General features: G+C 47.3%; 1 protein-coding gene across 1 annotated transcript in view; it reads right to left on the bottom strand.

Annotated features, from left to right (window-relative positions):
- Positions 1-20,456, bottom strand: part of LOC121458898 (GRB2-associated-binding protein 2) — a 127,866-nt gene that overhangs the window by 6,647 nt on the left and 100,763 nt on the right. Inside the window, exons 3-6 of the mRNA XM_041668270.1 lie at positions 7,823-8,066; positions 2,368-2,939; positions 1,476-1,543; positions 254-518 (exon numbers count right to left, since the gene is read on the bottom strand). Of these exons, the coding sequence (XP_041524204.1) occupies positions 254-518; positions 1,476-1,543; positions 2,368-2,939; positions 7,823-8,066 (1,149 nt within the window). The remainder of the gene's footprint in view (positions 1-253; positions 519-1,475; positions 1,544-2,367; positions 2,940-7,822; positions 8,067-20,456) is intronic.

Genomic DNA, 20,456 nt, shown 5'->3' with positions numbered 1-20,456 from the left:
TTTGAGTCCCCGCTGCTCAGCTAGAGCCAGCAGAAATCTAGTTTGGACATTTTCCTGATCTCCATGCCGGTCATGGGTCCGCTGCTACAGCACACCTGTGGTAGACCATGTGCCACACCCTAGATGCTTTCCTTTGATCCTTTGAAACAAATCCCAAGTTTGAGTCTGTATTATCTGCAAACAGCCACACCCACTACATCCCGTAGATGCCTAGTCTCTTTAAGACACAGAATGGGGGAAAGAGTAGGCTCACCTTTCCGGTCAGGCTTGAGGTTGCGATTGACGGGGGGTGGCTGGATCTCACTTCCTCGGCTGGGGCCTCGATGGATAGGAAGGGCAGTGGATGGGTAGCCAAGTGGGTCAAAGTGATGGGGCCCTGGGCTCATGGGGATGTAGACACTTTGGGAATTGTCCCCTGCTCGTTCCATAGCCAGCAGGGTAGAAGAACCTGGGTTCATGGGCACGTAGTTGTCATCAGAGCTGGTACTGTCTGATCTACCCACGATAGTCTTCCCTGGCTGGAAAAAAAAAAAAAAGGAAAAGACCTGCTTGTAAGTAGTGAAAAGAAGGTGAGACTCTGTACAAGCTGAGCTGTCTGTTCCAGTTTGTTGGTTGGATACCTGTTGAAGCTACACTGGAGACCTTGAGAAGACCAAATAAGGAGAGCGGGAACTGAGGTGAGCTGAGTTCTGCAAGCTCCTTCTTGCCTTCATGACCTCTTAGGAGCCATCTATAATTTCCGATAAGATTTAAGTACAAAACTCTGTGGCTACTCAAGCCTATGGCTCGTGGCTAGGAATATTCAAGTTACAGACGCCTAGCTAGTTCAGGCCAGAAATAGCTCAGGATTCACCACAGGTAAGTCAGTGCAGACCCTGGCCAGCACATCCTGCACGCATAGGTCACGGCAGGTTGCAGGTAGAGCAGTCCCCAGACCTGTGTACACAGTGCAGCAGCCCTAACGACAGCCATCCTCCAACTCTCACCCCATCGTGCGACAGAGCACATCTGCCCGCACTGATCTTCCTCCCTGGCTTTGCAGCGTGTTAAGCCCTGATCGGCTTGCTTCCAACCTGGACAGGTTTGGTCAACCCATTCCAGAGACAGCCTGGGATCCTCACGGAAGCTGCCATCACTTCTGCTATGTCCCTACTCGGCATGCCAGCAGGCGAGCAGGGCTGTCGCCTCAGAGGAAGGACCCTCTACTTTGGCACGTGCCCGCTCCGTTGCATTCCAGGTGTGTCTCAGGATCAGATGAGAGTACCATTCTCATTTGCCAGTAGACACCTCCCTAGGATGTTGGACTTTGACAAGTAGGCAGATCCTGAGGGAATTACCATTGTTCTTTGGGTGATGTGCTTTTAGTTACATAGGGTGTGGCTGCTTCTCTACCCTGACTGACCCGAGGGGCCCTGATCAAATCCCCCCCCCCCCCCCCCCCCCCCCCCCGGGAAAGGGTGAACATGCTCACTCACAGATTCGGCAGACCAGCTGGCGCTCTCCCCACTTCGGGTTGGGTACTCATAGGTCTCACAGGAAGAAGCTGTGAGGAAGGAAGGAAGATGGTTATACTCACACTGTCCCCCATGTTGACTCCCCTGTCCAGTGTGGCCATTCTCTTGATGTTCCCAGAGGTGCTGCTGGGCCTTCGAGGGACAGGGTGTTGCTTGCCACGCACCCCTCTTGCTCTCAGGTCTGTTGCAGTGGGGGTGCCTGCAGAGAGGGCCTCCTGACTTCAGCCCTGGGTTCTCCTACTTCCTTCACCTCTGGGAATATGTTAGAAACGGCACCGAGACTGACTACATGTTAGTTTTCTTTTCCCAGCGGGTGAGCTCTGAAAGGCAGGGGCACACGCATGTGTGATACAGCTCCACAGTACAGGGTGGCTGCTCAGATAGCCCGACCAACTGCCGAGCTCTAAAGTGCCGCTGTGCAAACTCTAGAGAGGGCATATGCAGCATTAGAATTCACCTGGGACAAGCGAGGATAGAACGTAGGGGTTCAGGTCAAAGTTCAGACTGCAACCAGAGCTGTTGGTATAGCATGAAAATACCCTGAAGGTAATTGCGTATTATTTTCTGTGAGTCCACATAGGTTTGCTAGTCCTTTAAATTTGTTTTTACATTTTTGACTTAGTTTTAAATAGTTTTATCTGAGCCTCCAAAATATCTCTAAGGCAGAGTCTGCTTCTCTTCTTCCAAGGTGAGGGTCACGTGGTCAGCTGGGCAGAGGATTAACTGCTAAGGGGACTGCATGGACGCTGCCTTAGGTTGAGCTTGGCTTAGGAGTGACCAAGGGTTCGCCATACACGGAGAACGCCTTGGCCACCTCCCCGGCCCTCTGGCCTCAGCCAGGGATTGCACTGACCTCGGTGGAGTCGGCTGTTGTCCATTGCGGGGAGGGTATTGCGCCTGGGGATGGTAGCAGCTACGGATCTGCTATTTTCGCCGATGGGAGGTCTTTGCTGAGGGCTGCCCCACCGAGGTGTTTCTGACTGACTTGGCTTGGGGGGCCGGGGCGGGGGAGCTATGGCTGAGTCTCCAGGAGTGGCTACCGTCATGGCGTTGTGGTTCTTGTCCAGTGTGAATGTTCTAGGAATCTGGTAGGCTGAGAGGGGGGTGGTGGGAACATCCATATTGTCCACTAGGAGGTCTCCAAACTCCCGGCACAGGGTGTTGCTGGGGGTCTTGAAGGTGTACACATCTTCATCTGTCTCGGACCCTGTGAGGCTGCCCTTGGTGTGGCTGTGTGAAGCCAGGCTACGGGGGAGGTCATAAGTACTGTCTTTGAATTCTGTGTTGTGTCGGCTTGGCTTGGGGAGGCTGTAGAAGCCGTGGACTTGACCGCTGACTCCGTTGATACAGTGTCCATTGCCCTGGGCAATTTTTTGCACGGCTGTATCACTCTTCTGCCGGGTGCCCTGAGAGAAGCTGGCACTCCTAAAAGAGGGAAAAGGGGCAGTGAGAAGGGGGCAGGGGATGCTCTGAGCATGTTCAGCTGGTTGGCGTGGGAATCCTGAGGCGTCAGACCTATCCGAGGTTGACCTAGTTCCTACCACGTATTAACGCGTGATCTTGAGACTCTTCTTTTGGCATCTCCAACACAGTGATTAAAACCACACTATGAAGACTATTTAGGAAGTCAGCGCTGGTGTCTAGCATGTATATGCTCCAGCAATGTTAATCTTTGCGAACCTCCTGACTCATGTGACTGCGCCCCAGAGATACAACTAAACCAGTTGTTTGAATGACCACAGAACACACACACAAGGACAAAAGCGAGGAGACAGTGGCAGGTTGTGGGAGACAGCAAGTCATTTACTCTCTAAGAATACATAGGTAAAATGGGTTCTATTTGGGAGCTCTATTCAGGATAGAAACTGGTATTGTTTTTATTTTAAATGATGGTTGAGGGAAATAAAGGAACGGCGAAGAGGGCATCTATGTCAGGTCCTGGTATTGCTACTGCCACACCCTGTGACCATCCATCGTCAAGACGTTCTTCCTGATGTGACCGAGGAGGTCTCGGTGACTTCTGAGGGGCCACCTGGATCAGAGGCTCTGAGCCTCCCGTTTCACAAGAGTATGGTTAAACTGGGTTCTGCATAAGTGCTTTGAAGGATGAGGCTTGAACAGCAGGGAGCTTTTCTCTCTCTCTGATGATCCTTTTGAGGATGTCATCTTGGTTGGGGTAGGGGGAGAAAAGGGATCAACCCCTTCAGCAGTAATTCTCAGTTTTTTGTGGACCAGAGGTTGCTTAGGAACCTAATAACCCGCCCTGGGAGCTCTTATCAGGATAAGGTGCAGGAACACCCTCAGACCTGTGCATTCTCAGGGGTCATTAGATTTCCCTTAGCTCTGCTACTGCAGACTGGCGACAGGTGTGGTCACCAGGTGGTGGTAGAAAGAAGAAAGATGAAGAAAAACCAGGTGTGTGGGCCAGGTCTCTCTCCCTCCCCCCCCTCCCCTCTTTCTCCCGCCCCTCCTCTCTCTCTCCTTTCTCTTCTCTCTTCTCCCCGCTCTTCTATCTCCTCTCCTCTCTCTCTTGTATCCTCTCTCTATCTTCTCTTCCCCCTTTTCTCCCCCCTCTTCGCTCTCTCTCTGCTCTCTATCTTCTCTCTCCTCTCCTATCATCTTTCTCCTCTCCATCTCTTCTTCTATTTTCTCTCTCGTCTCTCTTCTCTCTCTCTTCTCTCTTTCTCTCTTCTATCTTCTCTTCCCCTTCTCTTCTAAATTCTCTCTCCTCTCTGTCTCTCTTCTCCCCCTCTCTCTTCTCTCAATCTTCTGTCTTCCCTTCTATCTTCTCTTCTATCTTCTCCCTATCTTCTCCCTCCTCTTTCTCTTCTATCTTCTCTCTCTTCTCTGTCTTCTCTTCTCTCTCCTCTCTCCTCTCTCTCTTCTCCCTCTCCTCCCCCCCCCCCGCGTGTGTTTCTCCCATTCCAGTCGATTCCAAACACATAACCAAGCTAGGAACTAGGGCCCAGGACAGCTGAGACAGGAGAATGGACAGCAGGTACAGAGTGTGTTCATATTGTCTTGTTACTGTCTTTGGATATCCAGCCCTCTGCCAGATGTTTTCATTTGATTTGTTTATCTGACAAACACTGGCTGATGTCCTCCTTCCTGTCTAGGCCAGACAATGGATCCAGGGATGCCACCTGCTTGTGCTTGGAAACCGCTCTATTCCAGTCTGAGTCTGCCTGGTGGTGGCGCTGCCACCGCCAAGTGCCAGGAAGCCTTTCTCCCAGGCAGTCCAGCTTGTGACACAGCTTGGCACGTTTAAGGACCTACATGCTGCTCGGGCTGGAGGAAGCATGCAGAAGGTAAGGCAGACAGACACCGCGTGATCTCACTCATATGGAATCCAAATCACTTATCGCACAGAAGCAGGGTCACCACCATTATACACAATAAAGTCACGCAATGGCAGCTGTCAGTGTAAAAGGTTCAGTTAGTTTGGTTCCGCTCTATAAAAATCTGGTAGTCCAGGGAGACTTCCAGCAGTGGCAGAGCATCACAGGCGTCCTGCAGTAACAACGGACACATTCCAGAATGGACTGGTCCCCTTCCTGCCTTGACTCTCTGGTATTGGGAAGCCAGAATCGAGGGGTTACCCATCCTGATCTATCAGGATTTTATGTCATCCAGGACTCTCTGGTCACCTGCATCCTGCTGATAGCTTCCTAGACTAACCTTCTGTCATCAGTTAGGTTTATTTCTGTCTTATGCTCTAGAGTGTCCTCATCAAATTTACTATAGACACTAGACCCTCACTGCCCCTGCCTCCCAAGTGCTGGGGTTATATAGCAAGTGCCACCATGCCCTGCTGACCTTTTCTTCTTTTGGTCTACCGTATTGAAATCTTCGTTCCTTCATGATTTTATCCCTGCCCAAGACAGGGCTTTTCTGTGTAGCCTTGGTTTTCCTGGCACTAGTTCTGTAGATCAGGCAGGCCTAGAACTCACAGAGATCCCCCTGCCTCTGCCTCCCACATGCTGGAATTAGAGGCGTGTACCATCCAGCTTAGTTTTATTTTTTTTTCAATTTTTTATTTCAAGAGTGCTGAAGATTAAACCAGGGCCTTGTAAATGTTAGGTGGACATTCCACTCTGAGCTACACTCCTGGCCAAAACCTTTCTCTTTAGACACCATTAAGTTATGTTCCAGGTTGCCTCAGCCTCAGAATCCTCCTCTGTAGTTCACAGAACTACTCCCTCATTTCCAAACACAGCCCCTTGCCTAGACTCCAGCCCTGGCCTCGTGACTCTCGGGAATGGTGTCTAACATAACAGCATCATTCCCTTTACAAAAGCAGAGTTGGTTCCCAGCTCCCATTTCCTTCTGCTGCTGCCACAGCCCCGGAACTTGCTTTGTAGATCAGGCTCTGCTCTATAGTTTATTTGCATCTTTTTTTTTTTAAATCCTTAGTTAGTCTACCTAAAAGACTTAATTTTATTTAGCTTTTCAAAAACCCAATTCTTCACTGATCTCCTGTGGCTTTTCTCTTTTAGTCCATATTACAGGCCTGGTGGGAAATGACTCCATAGGTTTTTGTGTTTCATATTTGGTCCCCAAACGGTGATTCTATTTTGGAAGAGTATGGGTTCTACCGGGAGGAATTAAGTGGGGAGGGGGCAGACCTTGAGTGTCCTAAAATGGGATGCAAATAACAAGTTACACCATCTGCTTCCGCAGCCGAGGACAGAGCTGCCCACTGCCATGCCTTCCCTGCCATCATGGACTGCAGCCTTAGAACTTTTCTAGAGCTTTGGGATTTTACTGTTTACGTTTAAGACGTCGTCTGTAATTGTGAGTTGCAGTCCTAGAGGCACAGTGTGGCATGGTTTATGCTCTCGGTGGAACTGGGATTCCTAAAACGCCCCTCAGAGTTTCTACACTGCTCCTGAAGCTCCCTGTTACCCCCTCTAGTACACACCTGTAGAAACCATTGATCACAACATTTAGAGCCCTTTAAGACTACCTCCCAAATCTATGTCTATTTTAGTCTGTTCCTATATTCCTATTTTTCTTAGCGATGGGTCCACATTTTTACAGCTGCTTCTCCTCAAGTCAAGTCTAGGCCACCACAATGTGTGTGTGTGTGTGTGTGTGTGCAGGTAACTCCTAGGTCAGAGAACAACCACTGCAAGCTGGTTCCCCCCTGCCACCTTGTGGGATCTGGGGACTGAAATCACAAAGTCAGGCCTGTGTGCAAGTGACTCTACCCACTGACCCATCTTGCTGCTTCTTTGCCTTAGTTTTAAAAATGGGAATTATGCCTTACTAAATTAATTCAGGAACATGATTTGTAATCTGGATATGGTGGCAACTGAGAACTTATTTTGGCTCTGCACTTGTTTCTTCTAACAGTGAGAATAAAGCTCATAAGAATAGGTATAGCTCTGTGCCGAGAATGTGTCCCAGAATGTTCTAAGATGATGGATACATTTCTGTTCCTGCTGTCTAGTAGGAGTCACATGGCACCTGAGGTATAGCTGGCTTTGACTATGTCACTGTGGCAGGCAGGATAAGATACCTCTTATGTTGTCTACTAGGGTGTCTCTAGAGAGTTAAACTGAAGAGGGAGGACTCAGCCTAAACCTGTGCTTAAGGGGAATCTTTCCCTGGGATGGGATGGGATCCTGGAGTGAATCGAACAGAGAGAGAGGGCTGAGTGTCAGTATTTATCTCTGCATCCTAATTTGGATGCAGTCAAACCAGCTGCTCCATGCTCCTGTCAGTGTGAGCCAGAGCAGACCCTTCCTCCTCTAAGTTGCTTCTTACTAGGAGAAAAGTAATAATTGCAGACATAACAGAGTAATTGAATTTTAAAATTTCTCTCACTTAGCTAATGTAAGGTTACGCGGACATGTCTGAGTGGTAGTTGCTATCAGGAGCAGCACCACCCTAGAGCGGAGAAACAAGGAGTTGCCCAGCAGTATTTACCAGCTGAGCTCTTAAAGCCAGCAAGAAATTTGATTGTTACATTGTTACATTGTAGTATTGTTACATGGTAGTTCTGAAGCTTTATTCCCCGATGCTTCCTCTTTTGAGACGGGGGTTTCTCTGTGTAGCCCTGGCTGTCCTAGACCTCACTCTGTAGACCTGGCTGTCCTTGAACTCACAACTATCCTCCTGCCTCTGCTCCTGTGTGCTGGGATTTAAGGTAGGTGCCACCATCACCCTGATTCCTTAATGCTTCTTATACCCAAGTCATTGCTAATAAGATAGTGATGTTTTACTTCTTTGTCTTTAAAGCTGAAACCCAGGGACTGAGGAGTAACAGGACCTGAGTGACCACGAATCCCCCTGTTGTCTCCTACCTCGCGTTCTCCGTCCTCCGGCTGATGCACTGGTGTAGGTAGAGATACTCCTGAGGCGCACTGGTGGACAAGGCTGGCTGGATGTGGCTCGACACGGGGGGCTCAAATGTGAACAGAGTGGGTTGGCTGGAGTGGGAAGGGGCGGAGGACTTCCTTTCTCGGAGCAGGTGCTGGCTGGAGCTGCTGAACTCAGCTGGAGAGGAGCGGGGACCGTGGCCGGCTGAAGAAAGGTTTCTCAGGGAGTCTGTGGAAAGAAGAGCGAGCTCTGTGAGTGAAAGAAGGAAGGGAGCCGGGCAGTGGTGGCGCACGTCTTTGACCCAGCACTTGGGAGGCAGAGGCAGGCGGATCTCTGTGAGTTCGAGGCTAGCCTGGTCTACAAAGCGAGTTCCAGAAAACCAGAGCTACACAGAGAAACCCTGTCCCCCAAACAACCACCAAAACCTGAAGAAACAAATGAAGTAAGTAAGTCAAGGCTTCTGGGATGGAGTCATGTAAGGCATGGCAGGTTCCTGCTGTTACCATCCCCTGGAAGCTTCTGGCTCTGCTGAAGGACACATTGCTTACTTCAGACTCACTGGCTCAGTCCAGAATCTTTGCCTTTCTGCGATGAAGCACAAACACATCCCAGCTGCCCTTCAGACTAGACCCTGCTCGTCCGGGTGCTCTTCGGTTTCTCTCCAAGGACAACTTGGTTCTCTGTTCCCTACGTTTCTTGTCCACTGGTCCTTCTTTGTTTCTTCTTATCTCAAACTCTCCTCTGTTAGATTGGGAAGGAAGTGAGGTATTTGAGGACAGAAAAAGACTTAAGAGTACTACAACCTGAGCCCAGAGCCTTATTCATGGGCTGGTTCTTTAAGCTTGGTCCTCGTTTCCTAGTCTGACCTACTTCCTACTCTCTGTCCACACACAAGCAAAGCAGATGGAAGCATCCTCGGTCTTTGAGCATAGTGGCTTTTTTGTGATTCTTTGTTTTCTTACACTGCTCCTTCGTCCTGGGTTTCATCTCTACACTCCTAGCAAACTGATATGAAGACCTCAAGATCCCAAGTAGATGCTACATTCCCACAAAACTTCTTGAACCCTTTTTTATTTTTCTTTCTGGGTGCTGACAGGTTCCAGGGCACACTCCCTTCAGATCTCTGGTCACTGTGCTCTCTTGCTCTTGGTTTCTGAGAAGTGTGTCAGTGAGGTTATTGCTTACACAGTCCCAGCATTTACCTACATCAACCGTTCTTAGTCCATGGTTATATAAGAAAAACCTTTGCTATTTAAAAATTCCAACAGTAAAACTCATGTTCTTAAGAAATACGGAATAAAGGTGTAAATGCGCTCAGGTGACATGCTAGCTAGGGAGGACCATTTAGGGGATAATGGCTTTCTAAGTTATCCAGATCCTATCGGAGGAGACAGGTTCTTTGGCTACTCTCTCTTCTGACCTATTTCAAGCTGCACTGTCCGCATGGCCCAGGGCAGGGTCATTGGTGCATTAGTGCTAATCACTCTCTGGTCACCCCCCATACAGTCAGGGCAGAGGAGAGAAAGCCAGCGAGCCTCTGGGGAAAACGGCTCTACAAGAGCCATATTGATCTCCAAAATGAATTCCTACAACAGGTCTCCTAGTGACCTGGATGATGTTAACAGAATCAATGCATCTGTTACTCCATTAGGTTTGCGGAATGAACTCTCTAATGGTGGGTGAGAGACGTTTTATACCAGGCACAGAGTAGTCACGGCACAGGGGAGGAACACAGCTGTTCTGCTGAGAAGACACAGGGGAGGGATAAGAAGAAGCCCTCCGATAAGGTTCTCCACTCTCAGCTGACTATTCTGGCTTCCTCTTGCTCTGTCTACATCTGCATTCCTCACGACCTAGTTCTAGACCGTCCTGTGACGGATGGCAGCTCTCACACTTCATCTCCAGCCCGGGTCGTCCTGGCTCCCTCCTGCACGCTCCCTACCTGCTGGGCTCTTCCTTCATATGTCCTGTCAGCTGCTTGACATGAGCAACCTAAGCCAATCTCCTCCCAGTGCTTCCTGTCTCAGGGAAACACACCAACGCCTTCTCCATCAGTCAGTCAGCCAAGCCGTCAGCTTGTCGTCTGTGACTTTGCCCTGCGTCCCTGCCACCGTGTCAGCCTGGCACTGCCCCACTCAGCGATGGTGGCTTCTCCTTACGGTGCCTACAGAGCTCTGTCTCTCTGAATAGTATTTTCTTGTTTATTTGTTCAACTGTATTTTTTACTGATGCTTCTTGTACTCCAGAGTATTTCCAGGAACATGCCAGTCTCCCGCTCATCACTGGGCTCCTTCCGCATTAGACTGAAACTCGGTGAAGCCAGAGATTCCAACCCTTTCCTAACAGCTGTGGCCTTGGGTCATGCCTCCTGAATCACGTGACTTAATATTTGTTGGCCAAACAAATAAGACACAAAGGATAATAAAGTGCTACGTCTTCAGTAACAGTTACTGATTTCTCATTGCCTTCGGAATAAAGATGTGACAATGAAGGGTATTTTGTAATAACCTGTATGCTTTATCTTGTCGCCCAGTGCCTCCCTCACTTCTGCAGTGCACAAATAAAGGGACCTATCATCTTTGCCCCGCAGCCCTCTGCCTTCAGCGCGGACTGGAGTCAGTCTGGGACTCAGTGTATTCATTTGCCTCTCAGAGACACAGGGAACGGGAAGATACCGACAAGCTCTCTTACTTCGACTTATCTTACTCCTTTAATTATGTTTGTGTTGGGGGTGGATATGTATACGCTGCAGGGCATATGTGTCTACATACAGAGGATCTCTACATAGTGAGACAGAAACGGAACAGAACACGATAAAACATCTCTGAGATGTGGCTATCTCCTGGGAGCTGGCTTTCCTTCTACCATGTGGATGCAGGGCTGGGGTGGGGTGGAGTGGTGGAATCAGGCTGTCAGACTTGGCATCAGGTGCCTTTACCTGCTCAACCTTGTCACAGGCCTGGGACAGTCTTGACAGTGGGGTATATATAATCTCGTATGTTCCAATTGTTTCTGTATCTCCAGCACTGTAACTGCCTGGGTGCATTCAATACATACAAATAAAATTATTGAATGAGTGTACCGAGTAAGTAAAAAAATTTTCCCTAGCACACAAATCCAGATGTGTCTGTTCCTTGTGGTAAAGATCTGTACTTTATGCGTTAATAAGATGAAGCGGGAGCTGTGATGAGCTGGGTCCTCTATGAGACCACTGGCGTTTCTATGTAGCTCTAGTCTGTAGATCTAGACAAGCTCTGTTAAAGCTGGCTCACATCAACCCTGCAACTTCAGAAGAGCTCTGCCTTGCCTGACATTGTAGTTCATACCTGTAACAGCCCTACAGAGTCCTGGGCAGAGGAAGTATGTAAGTCTGAGGGAAGCCTGCACTACATGAGTTTCAGTGAGATCCTGTCTTCAATACAAAACAAAGCATCAATAAGAGATCTCTGCCCTGGGGTTGGGGAGATGGCTCAGGGGTTAAGAGCACTTGCTGTCCTAGTCGAGGACTGGGATTTGGCTCACAACTGTCTCTGGCTTCTGTTTCAGGGGATCTGACACCTTTGTCTGGTCTCCTTGGGCTTCAGGCACTCGCGGTGTACACATAAATTTGTCCCCATATGTCCCCAACTATATTCTAAATATTTGTCCTTTATACTCATGGATAAGTGTAGTCCTGATCCCTCATCAAGGAAATTTCTCTTTGCCACAGATGGAGACTATCATAGAAAACCACAGCCAATCAGAATGCAGAGTTGTGGAGCCTGGTTTCAAGGGCTAGAAGTACAATACAAACCCTGCACCCAAGGCTTAGGGATCACTGCAGAAGAGGGGGTGGAGAGATTGTAAGAGCCAAAGGAACAGGGAGTTTGCCGCGAAATTATCTCCTAGGGATGTCAGAATCTACATTTATTAAGTCTCAACAACATGATTGTCTAAACAGGAGCTGAACAAGAAAAACAATAGGCATGCTAACATGGATAGGGTGTGGGCAGAGCCAGGAAGGCTTCAAACCTACACAAAGAACCACAGGGAACTGAGGAATGCTAGAGCCAGAGAAGTCTTCCACAGGGAAGAGCACACCAATTGGTTATCCAATACCAAATGGCCTTTGAAAACATAAAGGCATCATTCAGACTGAGAAGGTTGTATTTATGTATTTAGGAATCAAGATAATTAGATATGCAACAACAATGGAAAAAAAGAGATCATGGATTTGAAAGAGAGCAAGGAGGATGACATGGGGGGAATTTGAAGGAAGAAAAAAGAAGGGAGAGATGACAGAACTATGTTATAATCTCAAAAAGAAGACAACAAAGCATGCACGTGCACGTGCACGCACACGTACACACACACACACACACACCAACATCCAACAACATACCAACACCCCTATAACATGACCTCAAAAAAAAAATCAATCGAATGAATCCCACGTTTCATATAAGGTCTTGCTTACTTTAGGAATAATAATAATAATGATAATAATTAATAAAAGCTGAATCCAGCTTACTGGAATACGGTATCCTCATTCTGGACACAGAAGGCCCAGTATCCCTGGAGCCCCTTGCAAACGGAAAGCAGCCTGTGCACCATCCAGGGTGTGCTGGGGGATGCTGTCCTCACTTTCCCCGTCTGCTACAGGCAGTGTATCAACCAGCTTGGGCTCTGTGCTGCTCTGCTTTGCTCCTTTTAGGCAGCAATGGTCTTCAGTAATTGGAGTGTGTTTTACATGCGTGTTCTAGATAGGGCTTAGTAGTGCTATGACTTATGACCCCATGAGCACTCAGAGTCCTAGATTATAATAAAAAAAATTCAAAATTAGGGGCTGGAGAGATGGCTCAGAGGTTAAGAGCACCGGGTGCTCTAATAGAGGTCCTAAGTTCAATTCCCAACATCCACATAGTAGCTCACAACCATCTGTAATGAGATCTGGTGCCCTCTTCTGGTGTGTGGGCAAACATGCAGGGAGAGCACTGGGTTCTAGGAGAAAGGCTGCTTGTTTGTCCCTAGCCTCTTAGCCCCAGAATAATAATCACACAGAAACTGTATCAATTAAATCACTGCTTGGCCCATTAGCTCTAGCTTCTTATTGGCTAACTCTTACACCTTAATTTAACTCATCTCCACTAATCTGTGCATCACCATGAGATTGTGGCCTACCAGCAAAGTTTCAACACATCTGTCTCTGGCAGTGGCTTCATGTCGTCTCCCTGACTCAGCTCTTCTTTCTCCCAGCATTCAGTTTAGTTTTTCCTGCCTACTTTTGTTTTGCCCTGCTCTGCTATAGGTTCAACTCAAAGCAGTTCTTTATTAATCAATGGTTTTCACAGCATACAGAGGGGAATCCCACATCACCAGGTACATAATCTTTTTTTTTTGTTAAAAAAATCAAAATTATATCCAAATACTTGACAGCACAAACTCTCCATGGGATGACATATCTAACAGAAAAGGATGCATCAAGTAAACAACTGAGAGGTTGGATTCCTTTTCTAACTGTGCTTCTGCTTTGCTATTTAACTCAAAGGCAAGTAGGCTGCTTGCCTTTGATGGACCTTACCCACCTCAGCTGTGGAAAGTTACAAGTACCACACACCCTAGCACTAAGTATTGAGGATACTATTAAGGATAGAGAATTGAAACACGCACACCCCAAATGTCATACATGCATGTTTCTGACAGCACTATTGAAATCACCCACAATGGAGCTGGAGAGACAGCACAGTGGTTAAGACCATGGACTGCTCTTGCGGAGGATCCTAGCGCCAACACTGTGACTCAAACCACCTGTAACTCCAGTTCCAGGGGCTCCAGCCATCTTCTGACCCTCACAGGCACCAGGTGCACACACAGTGCACACATTCACATGTCACGTAAGAATAAGTAAAACGTAAGGAGAAACAGCCCAAACTGCCCACTGACTAATGAGTGGCTAAATAAAACGCAGCAGTCCCCAAAGTGGAGTCACAGACATACGCATGAGTGAAACACTGACGCGCAGCGTTCTGACGAACCCTCGGGACTTCGTAAAGGAAGCCAGTTAGAAGAGATGGAGACCATACAGTGTAACTTCTGTGCAGGGTTTGGAAACCCAGACAAATCCCCAGACAGAGAAAGCAGGCGCAATGAATGCTTAAGACCGAGCAGAGGGTGGGGGTGGGGCAGTCAAAAGGGAGCGTGACCGCTAAGGACTATGAGGTTACTTGGGAACTGCGGAGAGGGCTGCACATCCGTATAAACACACTAAAACCTGCTGGACTGTATATGTGATAGGCGAATTTAATGGTATGTGAAATAAATCTCATTAAAGATTTAGACATACAGTTTGATAATTTCCCAACAAGCTAAATATACCTATCCCCTCCAAAAAGACCCATAAGTCTCACATGTACATATATGTCCTAGATAAATAAAAAAAAATTGTCTGTAAAATGAACTTATACAGAAATATGTTCAGGGCCACTGAGACAGCTCAGTGTGTATGCTGGCTACCTGAGTTTCATAGCCAGGATCAAACTTTACCTATCGCTGTAGCCCAAAATATCAGTTACTAGATTGTCATATGATTGAATAACTTGCATGCTTCAGATGGGTTATAAAAGACCATACGTGTCTGGGCATGGCAACATGTACCCTGGGATCCCGGGGGTTCAAGGTCATGCTTTACTAGGCAGTGAGCTTGAGGCCAGTCTGGGATGGGAAACACAGTGAGATGTCTCAAACATCAGAACAAAACAACAGAAAACCAAACAAACCACACACACACATACAAATCCCTAGCAAACTATTAAGTGTGGACAGAGCTCAATAGCATCTAATCATATGTTCTTGCCAGGCATAGAAATTCATGTCTACATTCCCAGCATTAGGGAGACTGAGGCAGGAAAAACGACTGTGAAGTCAAGGCTAGCCTGGGTTATGTAGTGGATTCTAGGTTGGTCAAGGATACATAATGAGACCCTGTCTCAGAAAAAGGTGGGGAGGAAGTCACAGCGGCACACTCTCTTAACCCAGACATTAAGGAGGTAGAGGCAGAAAAATCATGATGTGTTTGATGTCGCCCTGATTTACACAGCAAGTCCCAGGCCAGCCAGGATTGCATACTGAGACCCTGCCTCAAGATACAAGGTTCATCCGACCTTTATTTTTTCCTTATTTCCTTTTCTGAAGTGAAAACTGAGCATGTGGTAGACACCAGTCCTCACGAAAGTGGTACATACTTGACTAAGAGACCTGGCCCCTTTTCCATTTTCATCATCCCGTGCCCCCTCCTTTACTCCCCTTCACCCCGTAATTACAGCAGGGTAATACGACTTGGAGACCCGAGCGAGCTGAAAAATCCTTTCCAGACAGTGACCTTCACGTCTGGACAGCAGTCAGTTCACTCAGCCCCCAAGTCTGGTTCCGCAGGCATCAGACTGAGGTCACGCCCCAGTTTGGAGCTGGGAGGATAACGCCTGGCCTACAATCCCCATGCTATGTGGCTGTTGTTGTCAGAGTCAAGGTCAGAGTGTGAAGCAGACCATGCACAGATATAAAACGTTTGCAACGTTTGTTTTTATTGCCTGGAACCTTTGGAGAGAAGAAACTGAGGCACAGATAAAGGAAAAACGTGAGAGAACGTATGTCTGGGATGTTTTCGGTATGAGATGGACATGCTGTTGCGGTGATGTGTCCTGGGTCGCTAGGAAGGTCAGCTACACGGAGAGAAGGGAGGTTTCCAGACTCCTGGTCTGGCTTCTATCTCTAAGTCTAGACTAAAGATAACGGCTGCAAATGTCTCGGTCGGTTTGTTTTCTTTTAAGCAGGGTTTTATTTTTTCCTTTTCTTCCTGGCTTCTTTTTACGGCTCTAAAAAATCACTCCCCTTCCTTTCCACAACCACCCCTGGGAAGGCTGCCCAGCATGCAAGTACTCCTCCCACCGCCCTGCAAAACTGCAGTGCAGGAGCTCAGAGGGTGTCAGGGGAGGAGCTCTGCCCAGGCAGGGCCAGCCATCAACAGGCTGGTGATAACGGAGGCAGGAAAGGAGACCTGGCAGGGGTTTCTGGAAAAGATGACTGGCCATATAACGACCAGTTCCCTTATCTGAATGCCCTTGTTATCTCTATTCCTTCTCTCTAAACAATCCGCATCCCTAAAAGTCTCAGTGGGCCTCAGTATCCAGACCCAGGGAGACCAAAATACTGGAGACGAGGCTGGACCCAAAGCCTGTCTCTGCTAACTCTGAGCTCCATGGCTTGGGCGTGGAAGGATTCGAGATCATCTTGTAGGAAGCATTTGGCACATCCCTTCTTACCGGGAGACTTCAAGAGGGCCAAGAGGGATGAGCTGGATGTATGGATGGCAGCTACCCTAGATGCTCCTTGGGGAACTACTGAGAACAGAGAGCCAACAGCGTCTACAAATGAAAACTACCATTTGCCCAGCACTTACTAAGTACTCCTCGTCACCCTATGAGGACGAGCTTTTCCTGCTTCCTGCAAGGACATGGGTTTGGTTCTCAGCACCACACTGGGCAGCCTACAATGGTGCATAATTCCAGTGCCAGGGTGATTTGACACCTCTGCCTCTTCAAGTACTTGTAGTCATGTTCCTACACACATGTGCCCAAGCCACAGAGCTCAGAAAGTTCAATGAAGGAACAAACGCCTCCAAACCTTTTCTCTGTATCACTGAAATTATAAAGCTAATTCCCAAGCAGCAGGATCCAAGTCCTCAAATCTAAACTCTGAAATCACTTCGCTTTTGCTCTGGGCAAAACATTTAATGTTGTTATATGAGGCCTCACATCCCTCATGGCCATGCCAAATGCTGAGGAGTCTCCGCAGAGTTCTCTGAGAGGAAGAGGCACTAGCGTGTTTGCGTCGTTGTGTTTTCAGTGCTAGGGCCTGATACACGCACTACTGATCAGCGGCACCACCCAGTCGATAAAAAGCAATAATTTAATTCTCGATATACCATTAGTTTTTATTTCAAGAAGCGGGTTGGTAGAGGGGAGCTTCTAAAGGTCTGGCAAGAGATAACGGTCGATGGAAGAGTTTTAAAGAGAGAACGGTAGAGGATCCCAAGAGCGGATGTTCCTCTAACAAAGCTCACTAGAAAAACAGACAGGTCAAGAGGGAAGGGCGAGGCTGGGTCGACAGTTCCAGGCCATTTGAACTCATAACCACAAGCTCGAAATTATTGACAAAGGCATAATTCTCATAGTCTTTCCATACATACCATAACTAGGGAGAAATTGCTAACCATAAGGACAAATAGACAAAAAGGCTCTACTGAATAGACAACCTTATCCGGTAGCAACAGCAGATTCCCTGGAGCCCAGTTCATTTACCACTGTTCGTCCTCCCCAAAGCTTTCATCCACCGTTCAAGGAACGGTGGCCCAGGGAAGGGAAACAGCTGGTCCAAGGCTCTACGGTGAGATCAGACATGAACCGTGGAGCTGGAGTTCAAATCTCTTGGTCTGTGAATGAGACGGTATTCTCTAGAGCGTGGGAATCTATAAGGAGATCTGACCACCAGAACGCTGGCTGGTTGGAGGGTTGTTTTGTTCTGGGTTTATAATGTTTTGCAGTAAGCAAACATCTGTTAGATCAAACTTAAAGACCACTATAAATAATTCTCCACGTTCAAAAATACGTCTTCTAGTGTCTACAGTCGTCATAAAGCAGAGGAAGCCGAAAGAGGTGGCAGAGACGGCGGGCGTGAGAGCCCGGGAGTCCTTCTTCCCCTGAGTGCCGCTCTCTCACCCGCTCCGCGGAAGAATCCGAGAAAGAACATCTCAGCGCTCAGGGCAGCCAAATCAGAACATCCTGACCTTGGCGCATATGATCCTGAGGTGTGTATTAGCGCAAACTGATTCTGGGGAATGCACAGAGGAAAGGCAGAGACCTGCCACATAAAACAAGACTACAAGTCAGGATCCCGATCACTGTTTCTCTAACGATGCTTCGCACTTCCAGGCCTAGCAAAAGCCTGGGTTTCGATAAGAAATCCGTTCAGTCAGAATTTTTCCCTCCCTGGCATCAGCAGAATGAATGAGCGGCCCCAGGTTCCAAATTCTCTCGGGCTGGAAGAAGCTGTTCCCACGGTGTGACGTTTGCTGGGCTGTGTATGCTTCTGGCTTTGGACAATGAGTCTGTATTTAGCCAGGTGCTGTCCTGCTCATCCGCGAGTGATCAGGTCAGCAAGCTCTCTTGTTGCCTTACCAAGTACACCCACCTTTCTCCTCTTCCTTTCTTGGGAACTTGGGCTGGTTAGGGGTCCCTGTTGAAAGGTAGTCCCCTCAAAGTGTTTGTTCATACTTGAAATAAAGCTGGTTTGGGCGGGGAGAAAGTGCTGGGCGTGGAACCCAAGGCCACACATGTTTGCAACCACTGGAATGAAACACTCTTGTCATTGTGTATGAGTCATGAGCAGCCGCCATAGGGACTACACGAGCAATCTCAGGCCAGTCTCAAGGGGTGGATCTTGTCCTTGATTCACGAGCTCCTGCCTCAGAAGCAAAGTGCTCATCTATATTCACGGGAGTACTTCCATCCTCCTCCTAAGGAACCCTGGGAACCCATTAGCATTCCCGGGGGGATCAGTCCATCCAGTGGGTACCATAAGTTCAGATTTTAGGGATGCATTTGAACCTTGAAAACTTTCCATGAAAATATATATAAAACATTAACAATAAACACTTAAAGCTAACGAGCTTTGTCAGGTGGAGATTTTGCTCCTTTCTCAGTGACTCTCACTAAGACGGCACTGGTGTAAACTCCAGAACTGTGGGAGCCCACTGAGAATCATTCGCGGTGGGATTAATTGAACAATAGCTTAAACTGATCAGTTTGGATGTGATGCTGGGAGTCTAAGAGCTCTAGCTTCCCCTAGGGAACAAGGAGACACACAAAAGCATCTGGAAGGAAACACTGGCTTCAGGAGAGGCACTGTGATGTTGGGGAAGGAACTTGAGATTTGGAGCCTGGATCCTGGTGTGCTTGCAAGGAAACTGAGTGAGGCTAAAAGCCCTTGGTTTGCACAGTTTGTAAAGACTGCTAAACTTTTCCAGGAAGAAACACCCGTGGTCCCAGGGAACTCCTGCAACTCATAAACACTTTCAGTAATGTAGCGGGATACAGGATTAACAACAACAACAACAAAAAATCAGTAGCCTTCCTTTACACAGATGATAAATGGGCTGAGTAAGAAATCAGAGAAACATCACCCTTCACAATAGCCACAAATAGCATAAAATATCTCAGAGTAACTCTAGCCAAGCCAGTGAAAGACCTGTATGAAAAGAACTTTAAATCTTTGAAGAAAAAAATTGAAGAAGACACCAGAAAATGGAAAGATTTCCCATGCTCTTAGGTAGGTAGAACTAACATAGTAAAAATGGCAATCTTACCAAAAACAATCTACAGATTCAATGCAATGCCCAGCAAAATTCTTCACAAACCTCAAAAAAATAATACTCAATTTCATATGGAAAAGCAAAAAAAAAAAGATAGCTAGAACAATTCTGTACAATAAAGGAACTTCTGGAGGCATCACCATCGCTGACTTCAAACTCTACTACAGAGCTACAGCAATGAAAACAGCCTGGTACTGGCATAAAAACAGACAGGAGGACCAATGGAACCAAGTCAAAGACCCAGATATCAATCTACACACCTAGGAACACCTGATGTTTGACAAAGAAGCAAAACATATAAAATGGAGAAAAGGAAGCATATTCAACAATGGTGCTGGCATAACTGGTTATCCACATGTAGAAGAATGAAAATAGACCCACATTTATTACCATGCACAAAACTCAAGTGCAAATGGGTCAAAGACCTCAACATAAAGCCAGTCACACTGAACCTCATAGAAGAGAAAGTGGGAAGTACACTTGAACGTATTTGGCACAGGAGATCACTTCCTAAGTATAACCCTAGTAACACAGACACAGAAAGAAACAATTAATAAATGGGACCTCCTGAAACTGAAAAGCTTCTGTAAAGCAAAGGACACGGTCAACAAGACAAAATAGCAGCCTACAGAATGGGAAAAGATCTTCACTAACCGCACATCAGACAGAGGGCTGATCTCCAAAATATACAAAGAACTCAAGAAATTGGACACCAAAAGATCACATAATCCAATAAAAAAAATGGAGTACAGACGTAAACAGAGAACTCTCAACAGAGGAATCTAAAATGGCTGACATACATTTAAGGAAATGTTCAACATCCTTAGTCATCAGAGAAATGCAAATCAAAACAACTCTGAGATTCCATCTTACACCTGTAAGAATGGTCAAGATGAGAAACACTGATGACAACTTATGCTGGAGAGGTTGAGGGGCAAAGGGAACACTTCTACATTGCTGGTGGGAGTGCAAGCTGGTACAGTCACTTTGGAAATCAGTGATTTCTCAGAAAATTAGGAAACAACCTACCTCAAGACACAACAATACCACTCTTGGTATTTACCCAAAGGATGCTCAATCGTACCACAAGGACATGTGCTCAACCGTGTTCATAGCAGCATTGTTTGTCATAGCCAGAACCGGGAAACAACCTAAATGCCCCTTGACTGGAGAATGGATAAGGAAAATTTAGTACATTTACACAATGGAGTATT

Source organism: Microtus oregoni, unplaced genomic scaffold (assembly GCF_018167655.1).
Source record: "Microtus oregoni isolate MIOR12 unplaced genomic scaffold, Mior012 000018F_ref0000195, whole genome shotgun sequence".
In the NCBI taxonomy this organism is placed as follows: domain Eukaryota; kingdom Metazoa; phylum Chordata; class Mammalia; order Rodentia; family Cricetidae; genus Microtus; species Microtus oregoni.
The sequence above is the reverse complement of the archived record's forward strand: the minus strand, read 5'-3'. Positions and strand labels throughout refer to the sequence as shown.